The sequence below is a fragment of the Oryzias melastigma genome, linkage group LG4, assembly GCF_002922805.2.
Source record: "Oryzias melastigma strain HK-1 linkage group LG4, ASM292280v2, whole genome shotgun sequence".
Taxonomy (NCBI): Eukaryota; Metazoa; Chordata; class Actinopteri; order Beloniformes; family Adrianichthyidae; genus Oryzias; species Oryzias melastigma.
The window spans coordinates 3,570,224-3,584,435 of NC_050515.1; the positions used below are offsets into that span (position 1 = coordinate 3,570,224).

Below are 14,212 nucleotides of genomic sequence, written 5' to 3' on the forward strand. Positions count from 1 at the left end.
GAAGGGTGTGTTGACCGATAACTTGTTTAGTAGTAGTGGTGAATGGTGAAGCAAGCTTGCCGGTTTATTTCTAGTCGGACACATCACGTTGCGAATGTTTATTTCCTGGTACTAACTCGTGTCCGTGCTGCATGCTGGACGTGAGCTCTTTAACACATTTACTGCCCTCTAGCGGCCGGAGGGAGCATTTGGTTTGTATTTATTTTAAAAAATCATAACTTTTGATAGAAATGAGCTAGTGACTCGCTTCTTTTTTTGACATACTCAGAAATTTATGACGGGCCGGATTAAATCATCCAATGGGCCGGGTCCGGCCCGCGGGCCGTATGTTTGACATGCCTGTTCTAAAGAGACCTGTTAAATGTAAAATTAAATGTTGTGTTCATAGTTTTTCTCCAAAACATTAATTTGTACACAACTTTGTACTTATGAATGCGTTTCTTTTTGAAAGTTAACCCATAAAAAGCAAAGCTACTTATAGAAAGCAATGTTTTTTTCAGTAAAAAACAAAAATTTTTTGGTAATTTACTTCCTAAATTTTAAGATTCATGTGATTTATTTCGTAACAGTTTATGTTTTTGCAGCGCTCCAGTCTGCAGATAGGAGGCGCTCTCTCATGCGGCCTCAGTCCTCTTGGTCCTGCAGAGAAGCTTCTGCAGTTTTCAAATCTCTAAAAGTATTAATGTGAAACTTCAGAGACTTCTTTACTGAATGAATGAACTGATAAACACATACAAACTCTGCACGTGCGCTCACTCCCCCAGTCCATAAACAAGAAGCGCGTTTCCCTTTAAGGAGCCCCCACCTCCTGTAAAACAGAGGGGGGAGAAGCAAGCCTGCGGAACAGCCAGTGAGGAGAGGGGGGATCCAACCCATAGGACGGTTTCAAGGCCCCCCAACAGAAACTGTGCCTGATTTGTGGCCGATGTTGTAAAGAGGAGGAGGGAGGGGGAGGATGGCGGGAGGGGGTAGCTATGGAGATGGAGCGGCTTCCTGGCCGCTTTCTTTGACAGGTGTTGAGGGGCAAAAGTCTTCAACCGGGATCCAGCATGTACGCCAAAGGTAAAGGAGCTGCCGTCCCCTCGGATAACCAAGCGCGGGAAAAGTGAGTTTCTTTCCTTCTCTGACTTTACCTGCTGATGTTTCCGCGGGAGAACGGAGGAGGGGGAGGAGCAGAACTTTGCGAAGTCGAAGTCCCTCGGGGTGACTGACGGGCGCGCGGGGTCACCGGAACACCCGCGCCTCATAGAAAAGTTTCCGTTTTCCCCGTGAGTTCCGGTGCTAAGCGGCGCGCGCACATCCATCTGCAGCTGCATGATGCTGACTTTGGTCCGGCTGCACGCGCGTATGTGCACGCACAGAAGAAGCATCCCTTTTCGATCCCGCGTGTTCGCTTTGGGGAACTTTGACGTTGCTCCAAAGGTGATGCACGCGCGCGCTGCTTCGGCTCAGCGTTGATTCCCTGCAGATGCTTGTCACGGCTCAGGGGGTAAAGTTTACTCCGGGCCAGCAGTCACACAAACTTTAGCGCGCGCGTCCGGCACCGGTCCGAACCGAACTGATGTCCTCTCAGAAAGTGGGGTCTGCAGGTATAGGGGTCAGAGGTCAGAGGTTCTCCTCTTTGATCTGGAGGCGTGAGGCGTTCAGGTGCTCCTCAGGTTCTCTGAGCCTCACAGCATCCAGTCAGAAAATCCTCCCAAATGAAACCATCACGTGGTGTCGGTGACCTTTGACCCGCATGTGGACCCATGGGGGCTCTGCAGCCTCTAGTGTCCATGTGGGAGGGAAGTCCGGTGGCGGGAGGAGGAGCTGGAACTCCAAATGTTTCTGTACTCAAAAGGAACCGATTCCCTCCCGCCTTTTCTCAGGTGGTCGATGCTTCGGTTCAGAACCAGAATTTGTCCTCTCTCCTCACCTGTCTTGTTGCCCTATTGCCCCGCAGGGCAGGTGCACGTTCCCAGTGGCAGCAGCTGCCGTCCCTGAGCTGGATTCAAGCTTACGTCAGTATTTAACGTTCTGGAGGAGAGCAGAGGGCGTCCGCAGCAGCAGGTACTGGTTCGGCCCGCTGGGAGTTCTAGTCTGAGCTGGTCCTTCATGACAGACAGAGAGCAGCCGTTCCGTTTCCAGAGCATGTTTGCTGTCGGCGCCACACGTGTCTGCTGGACTCTGGGACGGCGCCGGTTCCATGACGTCCAGCTGAGTCAGCGTCTGGGAGACGATGGAGGCGTTCCACTCAAACAACTGCGTGGAACCAGAGTTCCACTCAGACTTTATTGTTTTCTATTGGGATGATGTTGTTTTTTAGACATAGTTTCTGCAGAGCAGCAGAGGCTCATCAGGAATTCTCGTCTGGGATCTGGGCGAGACTGTTGACACTCCGCTAATTTCCCATCATCCTTTGTTTATGCTGTCTCCCGCTAGCTGATAGCACCTCACAAGCTCATGCTAAAGTTAGCGTAGCAAAAATGTTGAGGAATATTGGAGATTTCCCGCCTTACGGTCGAGAGCCGGACGGAGCACAGATCAGGAGAATGAAGACGTTACCGGATCTATTGGTCTGCAAGTGGATGGCAGACTGTGGCTCCGCCCCTGGCAGCTGCAAGGTCACAAACTGTAGATTTTTTAAACGGCAGGTTTTCACTTGCTCCTGATCATCAGGATTTGAGTGAAGAAACACTCAGAATCTTAAATCTTAAACTGATCTTAAATTTTTATATTCATCCTCCATCATCAGAAAAGTTCTACAACAACGTGTTTGGAACGCCAGAAACATCGTTTTTGGCTGACTTGGTCCAAACTCCTCTGCATCCCTGCGCTGAAGCAGGTCGCAGCATCCGGGCCTCGCTGTCTTCAGAACGCAGAAGGTGTGTCTGTCAGTGGTACACAGACAGATGGTTAGCGTGAAGGCGGAGCCAGCGCTGAATTGACATTCTTCAGTTTGTTGAATGATATTCTGATGGCGCAGCATGAACGGAGCTGGAAGCTCTTCAGCGCTGATGAAACCGGCGTCTTCATTCAAGTTGTTCTTCACAAACGTGACAGAATTGGAGCAAATATTGAGTCCTTGTCAGATGTTTGGTTTCAAAGCTTTCTCTGACTGCTGGGTTTCCTTTCAGCTCTCCGGTTTGTTTACGCCGTGTTTGTGTTTGTAAAGTTAATCAGTTTGTTTTGAACGCTCTCTCTTTACATCCTCTGCTCCGCCTCTGGCTCCTCCCACATCTTTCCATGTGGATCTTCAGGCCTGAATGCTGGTTTTGATTCTGCACAGATGCAGTTCAGTCTTTTGAATGAGGCGTGAAGAGCGGCGCCACAAACAGCTTTATTTACCCCGACTGACGGCGCCTTTTCACTGTCAACAGTCATTAATGCTGCCTGTCTTCCGCTGCTCTAGAGCATCCGTTCACGTTTGGAGTTCTCTCCGTTCACTGAAGAGAGGCAGTAGAAACGTGGACGCCGTCAGGCAGTGTGGCACCGCCGTTCTCATGGTAAAATGATCTGAGTGAACAATGACCACATAAATGTCGGGCTTTTACAGAAAACAAAGATTCCTTTGAGCTGGACTCTGATTGGCTCAGACATCTCTCCACTCTGACCTCTTGCTGTTCAGAGTTCAAAGGTTAGCCTCCATTTAACTGGAGTCGGCTCGTGACTGAATCAGCAGGACGTTTATGGAGGGAGGAGCTCGCCGTTTCCTGAGTGTGTCTCCACTAGAGATTTTGAGCCCTTTTGTGGACCCCCCCTCAGTCTGCAGCCCTAAAATCAGCCACCTATACCCCCCCCTTTTTGGCGCCCCAGTGTATCGCTGAGGATACACTCACTCACTCACTCACTCTGAAGCTGTGTGTGTTTCAGTCACAATGTTTGTTTTGACAATGGAAGTGCCACAACAAGACCATAAAGATGTGAGCGGCAGCACAACCTGCGACGGTGCAGCAGCTTCAGCCTCAGCTCTGAAGCTTTAGCTCGGAGCTGAGGCTGAAGCTGAGGCTGCTCCCGAAGCTGATGCTGAAGCTGACGCTAATGATAAAGCTGATGCTGATGATAAAGCTGATGATGCTGAGGCTGAAGCTGATGATGCTGAGGCTGAAGCTGATGATGCTGAGGCTGATGCTGATGATGCTGAAGCTTCAGAGCTGATTCTGAAGCTGAACAGTTTGCCTGGTCACGCTGTGCAGAATGTTGTAAGTGTCTTGTTGATACATCGCTGCAGGAATTGGGTTGAAAGTTGGTCTTCAGGTGAGACAGGTGTGACTGCAGACTCCGTGGCGGGTCAGCCCGGTTTCGGTTCTTCGGTCCAAAGGCGTTTCTTGTGTATCTCAGACCAGAAGTCCTTTCCTTCGTCTGTTATGTTACTGTAAATATTTTGTTATGAATTGTATTTACTGTTTCACCGTTCTTGTTTTTGTGTAAATATCTGTGATTTTTGGGAAACATCGCCCACAAGAACTGGAAGGGGTCATGGGAGTTGACATCAGGAAAACAGTCTTCATCATCCACCTCTGAAGGTCTTGAAGTCCGTTTCTGTCCAGGTTCTGATGGTCCTAAAGGAAAATGTGGTTTGGATCAATGAACTGGCCGTGTTGTTGTGAGGGATTCGTTCCCTGTTGGACGGCGTACCTACGATGGTGAGATGATTCCAGGATGAGATGGTTGTTTCTGGTGAGCTGGTAAAGGCTTGGTTTGTGCCTGCTGTGTCGTGATAGAAAGCTCCTACACATTGTTGGGATGATAGCTGTAAGTTCTTAAAGTGGGGGGGCGGTTGTCAGGGTCCCCCCAGTCCCGGCATGATGAGCACTAATAAGGCAAAGGCAGTCAGAAGTGACAGTGGGTGGGAGGAAGGAGCTGCTGCTGCAGAGAGTCCACAGATTCAGGCAGTTCCTTCTGAATTCTGAAAAAGTCTATCAGATCGCTGTCTGTCAGTGGAACTGATGAGGAGATCGATACCTCTACAGGTTAGTCGCAGCGACAGCCAGCAGATGATGAACTTGGCGTCACATGAAGATGGAAAATGGAGAAAAAACGTTTGGTTCTTGTGTCCAGCAGCAACAAAAGCCTCACAGTTATGCATTTAAATGCCACAATGTTTCTGGAAAGCTTCATAAACATGAAAAATGACACAACGGTGGATTTTAATTTGGTTGCATGTCGTATCTGTCTCTGCGTGAAACGATGGTTTCTGGAGTCCTGCTGCTTTGTTGCTAAGAAACCAGACGGTCCTGTTCTGGATCAAACCTCACTTCTGTTTGAGCAACAAATGTTTAGTCTGGCTAGTTTGGGCCAGTGTACACCTGTGGGAAGGTGGTTCTGATGGTTCTGGGGGTTCTAATGGTTCCAGTGGTTCTGATGGTTCTGGGGGTTCTGGTCGTTGTGGGGGTTCTGATGGTTCCAATGGTTCTGGGGGTTCCGGTGGTTCTAATGGTTCGGGTGGTTCTGGGGGTTCTAATGGTTCCATGGTTCCGGTGGTTCTGACGGTTCTGGGGGTTCCAGTCGTTCTGGGGGTTCTAATGGTTTTTGTGGTTCCAATGGTTCTGGTCAAATGGTAAATGGCGTATACTTGAATAGCGCTTTCTACCCTCCTTCAAGGGCCCAAAGTGCTTCAGTCACAGACCCATTCACCCATTCACACACTGGTGGTGGCTCCGCTGCTGAACACTGGCGCCAACCTCCCACCAGAGGACATTCGGGGTTCAGTGTCTTGCCCAAGGACACTTCGACACATGGGCGGGCAAGGCGGGAGTCGAACCCGCTCACTTCTGATCAGGAGTCGACCGCCCTACCGCTGCACCACGGCCGCGTTTTTCTTTGATTGGTTGGCACCAAAGTAAACTTTCCAAAGTGAAGTGGATAATCCGAGGACACGACTGGTGTGGACCAAACAGCCAAGTGTGAAAGCTCGCCTCATAGGAAGTCAAATATGTCTTTGAGGAGAAAGTTTTGTAAAACATCTCTTCAAATGTCTCTCCTAAAACAAAGTTTACATTTATAACAACAAGATGTTTTCAAGGTAAATTTGTTTCTTTTGAATATTCTGACATTTAAAAGTTCAAAATGTATAGTTTTGTTTTCTTTATGACATTTTGAACTTTTAAATTATCAACGACCCCCCCCACCACCTCCCCCAGTAAATTACATTCAGCTAAAATAACAGCTGAAGGATTTTATTTTCATAACTGCTTTTTCTACATTTCCATAAATGAATTTTAAATGGTTTTAAGTTCTAAATCACATCTAAACCCTTTTAATTGCTGGTTTTTATTTGGACTTGGTTTTTGCTTGTTAACAGTTACTTTTCTCCTTTTTAAGGTCTGGTTATGATCATTAAGAGGGTTTCGGGTTTTACTCAGAATTCTATTGTTCAAAGGGACGGAGAAAGTTTTTTTTATTTTATGTAACCTTTATTTAACCAGGAATGACCCGTTGAGATTAGAAACCTCTTTTCCAAGGAAGTCTTGGCCAAGAGGCAGCAATTTCTAAAGCAATAGTACATAAAACAGATAATAGTACAATTACGTTACATTAACCTTTTTAGATTTATAAATAACACTGGGAGGTTAATGAAGCAGTCTCTAAGTCCTTGAGTTACATTTTAAAAACATTTAAACAAAGCAGGTTTGACCGTTTCCGATGTTTCTGTAGGTTGTTCCAGGTAGCAGGAGCAGAGTGAAGAAATGCTTTTTTCTACAGTTCTGTATGAGCAAAAGGCACAGTCAACAATATCTGATCATTTGATCTCAATGATTGAGATTCAACGTTTCTCCTCTTGAGTAACACATGTAAGGTGGTATCAAACCAAGCATGGTCTTGTAAATAAAAGTATACCAGTTTTTTACTTCAAACGAAAAGCAATGCTTATTGCAAAAGAAAAAACTTTTTGGCTTTAATTTCTTTCAAAGTTTTTCTATGTGTATCTTACAAGTGATGGAGTTATCAGTCCAGACACCCATGAACAATATCTATTGTGTCTCCTTCAAGGGTGGACACTAGAAGAAAAACTTCAGGAAGTTTGTTGGAATTTGAAAACAACATCAACTTTGTCTTGTCAGCATTAAGAGCTAGTTTTAAGTGAATGCTGGACAACAACAAAGGCTTTCTGCAGGGTTTAAATGGCCTAAGCAAGAGTTGAACCATAACAATAAATGACCATGTCATCAGCATAGAAATGCAGCTGAGCTTCAGTAATCTTTTAGAGGAGGAGGAGGAACATGGCTGACGCTGGGTTACAGAGCTCCTGTTTGCAGAGACTGCAACTCTGTTCATTACCAACTTCAAGCTACCATTCGTAGGCTAAAATCTGAGCTTCAGGAAAAGTCCCAACTCATCGAAAAAGTACTCTGCGTTACATCATCCCAGTCAAACTATATTACATACCTCCAGCAGTCAGTCATCGCCAACCAGGCCAGTTGTTCCATGTGTCAGACACTTCCTTGGTCTGGAGGAAAGCCTGCCGAAGCTCACTCCATTCATCTCAGATAGAGATGTTGTTCAGCTTCGTCGTGGCGTTACAGACGCATTTGGATTGACCGATGAGTTCAGAGCTCCAGCCAACTACAGCACTGGAGAATCGGTTGAGTTTCCACCTGATCACCAAGAGGACTTGGGGTACCCCGCTCTCAGCTCAACACCCAAGCTTTAATTGGCGGAGCTGACGCGTCGTGGTCGGGGGAGCCGTGGGCCAAAACGCGATCTTGTTAGCTCGGCTAATGTGGAGCTTGTCAACCGCTATGCCCCGCTGATCGAAGACCCAGGCTCTGTCAATCGACCAAAAAACCAACGGGACCCTTCGGAACCAGGATTCCATCGCCGTGGACCTCCAGCAGCATGGTCATCTCCGCCTGCTGCAACGGGATTTGTCCCGACCCCGGCTCCTGCCTTCGCCTCCTCTCCAGATACGATCACGGCTCTGGATCGAACAGCGGCGTCCACTGCTGCCTCCGGGCGCTTTGAATGAGCCTGACTGGGCCGCTGCCTCTGGATACTCTTCGCTGGAACCAAGCCGGAGGACATCTTTTCCTGGAGCTGTGCCGCCGGCTCCGCTGCCCGGCGCCGCTGCCCGACGCCGCTGCCCGACGCCACTATTCACTCCGTCTCCACGACGAAAGGGAAACGCCACTAGCTGCTCCGCGATGCAGTAACCCGACGCTCGGGCGAGCCCTTCCGCGCGTTGGAGAACATCCTGCCCGAGACTCTGGAGGACCCTCCTGCAAAGCGTTTCTCTGCATTGCTGTCTGGCGGACAGCTTCATTTTCATCATTCGCAGATCCACCCGGGTCAGTCCCAAAGAGAACCTCAGCATCTTCATAACTGCTACCTCCAGTTCTTCTTAATGTCTTCTCCCTAGAATTTGGTTCATTCTCAGAAATGTATTTTGTCTTTTTGTTCAACCTTAGCTTTTCTTTGTATTGTGAAGCTGGTGATGGCTGTCAGCTTCGTTTCTGAAGGACTGAAACTGTTTGAGCTGAGTTGAACTTGTGGTGACATCTTAAAGCCAACAGTGATGTCTGAGAGATCATGGGTTGTGTTCAAACCGCTCTTCCCGGTTCAAATCCCTTTCTGAGTCCACATGGTTGGAGTGTTTTGTCAGCAGGACAGATCCTAAAACCACAGAGATGTGGCTGAGTGTCCCTACAGCTCTTCAGAGGTTAACATTACACATTCGCAGGCCGCCTGTAAAGTCCTGCTCATCTCTGATTATTATCGCAGTTCTGCTCAGATGTTTTTGATTATTTTTCCCTAAAGCAGGGGTCTCAAACTCGCGGCCCGCGGGCCATCTGCGGCCCGCGGGATGATGATTTGCGGCCCCCATCTTCATATGAAAGATTACTGTTGGCCCGCAAGGCTGATATGAATGACACTTGCTGTGTGCAGAGCTGAATGAACCAATCACAGTGAGGTATATGGCTCTGGAGGCAGGACATCGGCGGGCTGTCCAGTACCCCGCTTACTCATCATTCCTCCAATTAGCTGGACGGAGAAGGAGCCATGAAGCACCAAACGCGATCCGCGTGACAAATTCGCGTGCCCCGCGCAGGGAATTTGCTGCTCGCAAAATGTGTTTCTGAGCTACCAGCTCCGTCTGTGGATGTCTCTCTTAGAATGAACACACGCATGATGTCGAGGAATACGTTTTTTGACGTGCTGGTTGTTCCTGTTAAATCAGAGCTCCACAAGCTCTGAGCCGCGAACCTGTAGCCCGCCCTCTTTCCCCACGCGGCGATCCGCTGCTCCCGCCTGTCAAACGCGATCCTGAGCTTAACTCGCACCTGCGCGCACGTGTCTGTGAATTTTAAGGTTCACACACCGGCTGTGTCGGCGCACATTCCAGTCCAGGTAAACGCGAGTAGAAGTCCGATATTCTGCTAGCCGCGTTTGAATAGAACCTCCCCACTGATGCAGCCGGCGCGCGTGAGCACCCCACACCTCCAATGAATGGAAATACACAGATCAGATTAATTTATTGTGAGGAGTTCTACAAAAAATGAAATCCTTCAAAGATTTTCTCAGTATCGGGGCTTCTCTCTCTCTCTGATTTTTTTAACCTCTGAATTTTTATTGTGAATTTTTTTTCAACCCTTGCTTTTTAAACAGCAAAATTTTATGCTCCCCAAAATATTTTCTATCTTAAAAAAATCAGTGTTTTTAATTTCGAGACTTAAAATTTCGATGCGTCAGAAATTCAACAAAAAAAAACATCAGAGTCTGATGGAACTTAAAAACTTCCATACTGATTTGCCAGCTTTTTAATTTATGATTTAATATATTTATTTATTTCATTCATTATTTTGTGTTAAAAACAAAGATATTTGAGAACATTGGAATGTTTTATCAGCGATTCTCTTGTGAAAATCCTGATGTGGCCCGGCCTCACCCAGACTCTGCCTCCAGTGGCCCCCGGCTAAATTGAGTTTGAAACCCCTGCCCTAAAGCATGAAAAAGCTGCCTATTAAAAGACAGTTCTCTAATGTTTCTAATGGAATAAAGAGAATGTGATGCTTAGCACAGACTTGTGTTTTCTCTGTTTTCCAGGTTAGCGTTATATGTCTATGAATATCTGCTGCATGTTGGAGCGCAGAAATCTGCACAGACCTTCCTGTCAGAGGTAAGAACATCTTTCCTGCTTTTGCATGACCATTGGTGGAATTTGCAGTAATTTGAGGTAAACGTTGTTGTGATGCTGGATCAGAACTTTAAGAACCCGTTCAAAAACAGTGATCCAAACGTGGTTGTGAATACAAATGATGCAGGGATTTAATTTAAAATGATGGGTTTGACATTTTCAGAAGAGATTTGTCCACTTTCAGTCTTTGAGCCCCACCAGGTCAGCTCTAGGTTGGCTCTGCACTGTGACAGAGGTGACGTCTCTGATGGGTTACATCCTTTTCCTTAATGGACTTCCATCCTGTGAATTGTCCCAGAACCAGAGCTTCTCCAGTGGAATGTCTCCTGCTTTATATAGCCGCCCATAAACCCTCCCCAGCACTGAGAGTCCTTTAATGGCAGACTGATGCAGGTCTAATTCAGGTGGTGTTTATCTGTTATGGATCAGGTCATCTCACTGCTCTTAAATGTAAAAATAACATGTCAATGTTTAGATCTTAGACTCAGAGGAACGGGACACTTCGTTTTATACATCACAAGTATGTTGCTGTAAAAAGTAAATCTAAAGTGTTTTGTTTAGAACTCTGGTGCAGACTGACAACAAGAGGTTTGGTTCAGTTGCAAATGAATCCTCTTTTGGTTCAGTGACAGTGAGGCAGTTCACTACACCAAAAACCGTAACTCCCCAAAGCTCAGGCAGGGCTGTCAAACATCCGGCCCGCGAATTGTATCCAGCCCTCCAGATGGTTTCATCTTGCCCAGTCACAAAGAGAAAATAATATAAGGATGTAAAAAAATTGTTTCTATCCCATTCCTGTGGCTAGTTCTGGTTCTTCGAAGAAATGAAAGCAAAATGCCATTGTACCACTAGGGGGAGCAAAGGAAAAGGAAGAGACTGTAGCGTGTAAGGGGTCAAGGGGGTCAAGTCTCTCCAAAGTCTATCAGTTTTCCAACCATCAGAGAACAAACATGCAATTTTTTATGCACTGGTTACTTCATTCATTCATTTTCCTGACCGCTGCTTCCCTTTCGGGGTCACGGGGGTGCCGGAGCCTAATCCGACTACTGAAGGGCGAAGGCGGGGTTCACCCTGGACAGGTCGCCAGTCCGTCGCAGGGCCTCAATCACACACACATTCACTCTCACATTCACACCTAGGGGCAATTTAGAGTCACCAATGAACCTATGAAGCATGTTTTTGGACGGTGGGAGGAAGCCGGAGTCCCCGGTGAAAACCCACGCATGCACGGGGAGAACATGCAAACTCCACACAGAAAGGTCCCAGCCGGGAGTCGAACCGGGGCCTTCTTGCTGTGAGGCAAGAGCGCTAACCACTGTTCCACCGTGCAGCCCTGCACTGGTTAGTCTCATTTGCAAAGAAACTTCTCACTGAAAGTTCTAGATTTCTTCAAGACATGTGGATTGGTCGGCTCAGATGCAGAAGCTCTTCAAAAATGTGATCCCTCACAACAACTACCACTATTTCAGAGAATAAAGTGGAGATAATTTACGTCAATGCAAGACTTTCATCAACAGGTTTTTACTCTGTCATAACTCCAGTTATGTGACAAGCAAAGGTTAGCATCTCCTTCTGCTCAATCAAAGAGTGATGGGGGAATTATTAGAATTGCTGGAATACGCAGCCAGTTATATCAAACTCTTCCCAGTGACACGTGACAGTCTAGGAACACGGTAGATCACTAAAGCCCATTATATAAAAATGCAAAAAGTGTTTTCACATTGCAGGATCTAGGAGAATTTCAATATCGAGTGGATCGAACGCATTTTTCGTCTTGTAAAGTTCTAAGTAGAAGTGCAATCTTCAAAATCCATCTTTAGACTTCAGGAAGTAAATTCTCTTCTGAAGGGACTTAATCACAAAGAAAGAACAAGATGGACAATGACTGCCTCTGATATTTTTTAAGAAATAAACATAAAAATATATACAAAAATAAACAAAGAAAGTCAATATAGTGTATGTGTGTGTGTATGAAGGTTTGTGAAAGTCAGAGGATGAGAAAAGTAATGCCTCAGAACGGATTAGGAGAAAAATTGTAATCCAAAGAAAGCAATTACGTTAAACTGTTCAAGACACTGGTCTGGATAAATCAAATTGGCTGTTACGACCACATCAAACCGCAACAGTTTGGCTGAGAGGGTCTCCTCACCACGGTGGCTCGAAGCTGGACTTGGACTTCCAGACAAAGCTCACCAGACAAAGGTGGTTCTCCTGAGGCCGATGAGTTGAACGAAAGCAGCAGCAGCTTTGGTCTAGAGTGTAGGAGGATGGTCGAAGATTTCTGGAGAAACAATCGGATGCGGCAGAAGTTCTGGTGGTCAGCTGGGTTTGCACAGCCAAAGAGAGTGGATTTAAAGTTCACTGAAGTTTAGTCTCAAAGGGGATTGTTCAATCAGTTTTAAAAATATGAACCACAAATGGTGATGAGCTTCAAAATAGTTAAACGAAAATGCACGACAGTTACCAAAAAGAAAAACGTTGGTCTTGGCACAAACTTAGTTACGTGGGGTACGATGAAATAAAAATAAAACAAGACCAAAAAGATTGGAAGAAGTTTGCAATGAGCTGAGTCCAGGGGGTGACTAAATACACAGTGATAATGAGCGTGATGATGGCAGGAAGGAGAAAGGTGAGGAGATGGCTGGTTAAAACTCAGGTGAGGGGTCCCTCTGCTGGTTAGAGATGGAACTTGATGATGGATTCCTGACAGAGCCCCCCACCTGTGAGTAGCTCCGGAAGCGAGAAGTCCAACGGCGTCGAGGAGCAGGTTTTCCTGGGTGAGTCCGATGGAAATCCGAGATTAGGGAGGGGTTGAGGATGACGTTGGTGTCGACCCAGGAACGTTCTTCTGGGCCGTACCCCTCCCAGTCCACCAAGTATCGAAGCCGATCACCCCGACGCCAGGAATCCAGGATGGTGTTGACGATGTATGCCTCCTCACCATCAACCATCAGAGGGGGTGCATGAGTCTGATAGGAGTCTGGTTTACGCACCCCGCCAGCAGGTCCCTGAGCGGCTTTCAACAAGGAGATGTGAAAGATCCAGTACTCAGGAGGTAGGTCTAGACGGACGGAGACAGGGGTGACTTGTTTCAAAATCTTGAACGGCCCTACATATCGAGGGCTGAGCTTCTGGCATGGTAGTCTCATCCGGAGGTCTCGAGTGGACAGCCAGACCCATTGACCAGGTAGGAGATTGGGACCTCCTCGGTGATGCCGGTTGGCCTGACGTTGAGACAGCGGACAGCGTGCCGTAACTGGATATGAGCTGCATCCCACGTCCGCTCACAGTGCCGAAACCAGTCGTCCACCGCTGGTAGCTGTTTGGGCCGCCCAGACCAGGAACCGGCTCCAGTCCTCCTGAAGCTGGCTACAGTAGGTCCGCAGGAACCGTGTGACCTCTTGGTTAAGGGGTTCCACCTGGCCGTTTGACTGGGGATGATAGCCGGACGTGAGGCTGATGTTGATCTCGTAGGCCATTACACAACTCCCGCCAGACACGAGATGTGAATTGTGGACCCCGGTCAGAGACGAAATCTTCAGGAAGGCTGTAGTGCCGGAAAACATGAGCGATCGGTTGTTCAGCTGTCTCCATGGCTGTGGGTAACTTTGGCATAGGGAGAAGGTTACAGGCTTTAGAAAAACGATCGATTACAGACAGGATGGTGGTGTTACCCTGGGAGCGTGGGAGGTCCGTGATGAAGTCCAATGCTACGTGAGACCATGGGTGGTGCAGAGTTGGCAATGGTTGCAGGAGGCCGGCTGGAAGCTGTCGAGGACTCTTAGCCAATTGACATGAGGCGCAAGAGTTGACAAACTGAGCCACATCTGCTTGTAAGGTGAGCTACCAGAAGGTACTTTGTATGAGTGCTTGCGTGCCTGCCATACCTGGATGGCTCGCAGCTGGATTGTCGTGCACGGTGTGAAGCACCCGCTGCCGATGAGGAGGCGGCTCGTAGACTCTGTTGGCAGGACAGGATGGAGGAGGTGGATCGAGAAAGTTGCACTTGGCCAGTTCTGTCATAATATCCCACTGGATGGGAGCCAGGATGAGCTGAGCAGGCACGATGGGCTCTGTAGTGTGGCGAGTGTCTTCTGT

At 47.5% G+C, this 14,212-nt stretch overlaps 1 protein-coding gene across 3 annotated transcripts in view; it reads left to right on the forward strand.

Annotated features, from left to right (window-relative positions):
- The first annotated feature begins 890 nt into the window (after positions 1-890).
- Positions 891-14,212, forward strand: part of ssbp4 (single stranded DNA binding protein 4) — a 61,909-nt gene continuing 48,587 nt past the window's right edge. The window contains exons 1-2 of one of the 3 annotated variants that reach the window (XR_002917464.2): positions 891-1,062; positions 10,024-10,096. Coding sequence is in view for 2 of the 3 variants with exons in the window: in XM_024259066.2 (XP_024114834.1) it covers positions 956-1,062; positions 10,024-10,096 (180 nt within the window). In the remaining variant the exon portion in view is untranslated. Of the gene's footprint in view, positions 1,106-10,023; positions 10,097-14,212 lie in introns of all 3 variants that reach the window. The other 2 variants (XM_024259066.2, XM_024259067.2) reach the window with 2 other exon arrangements.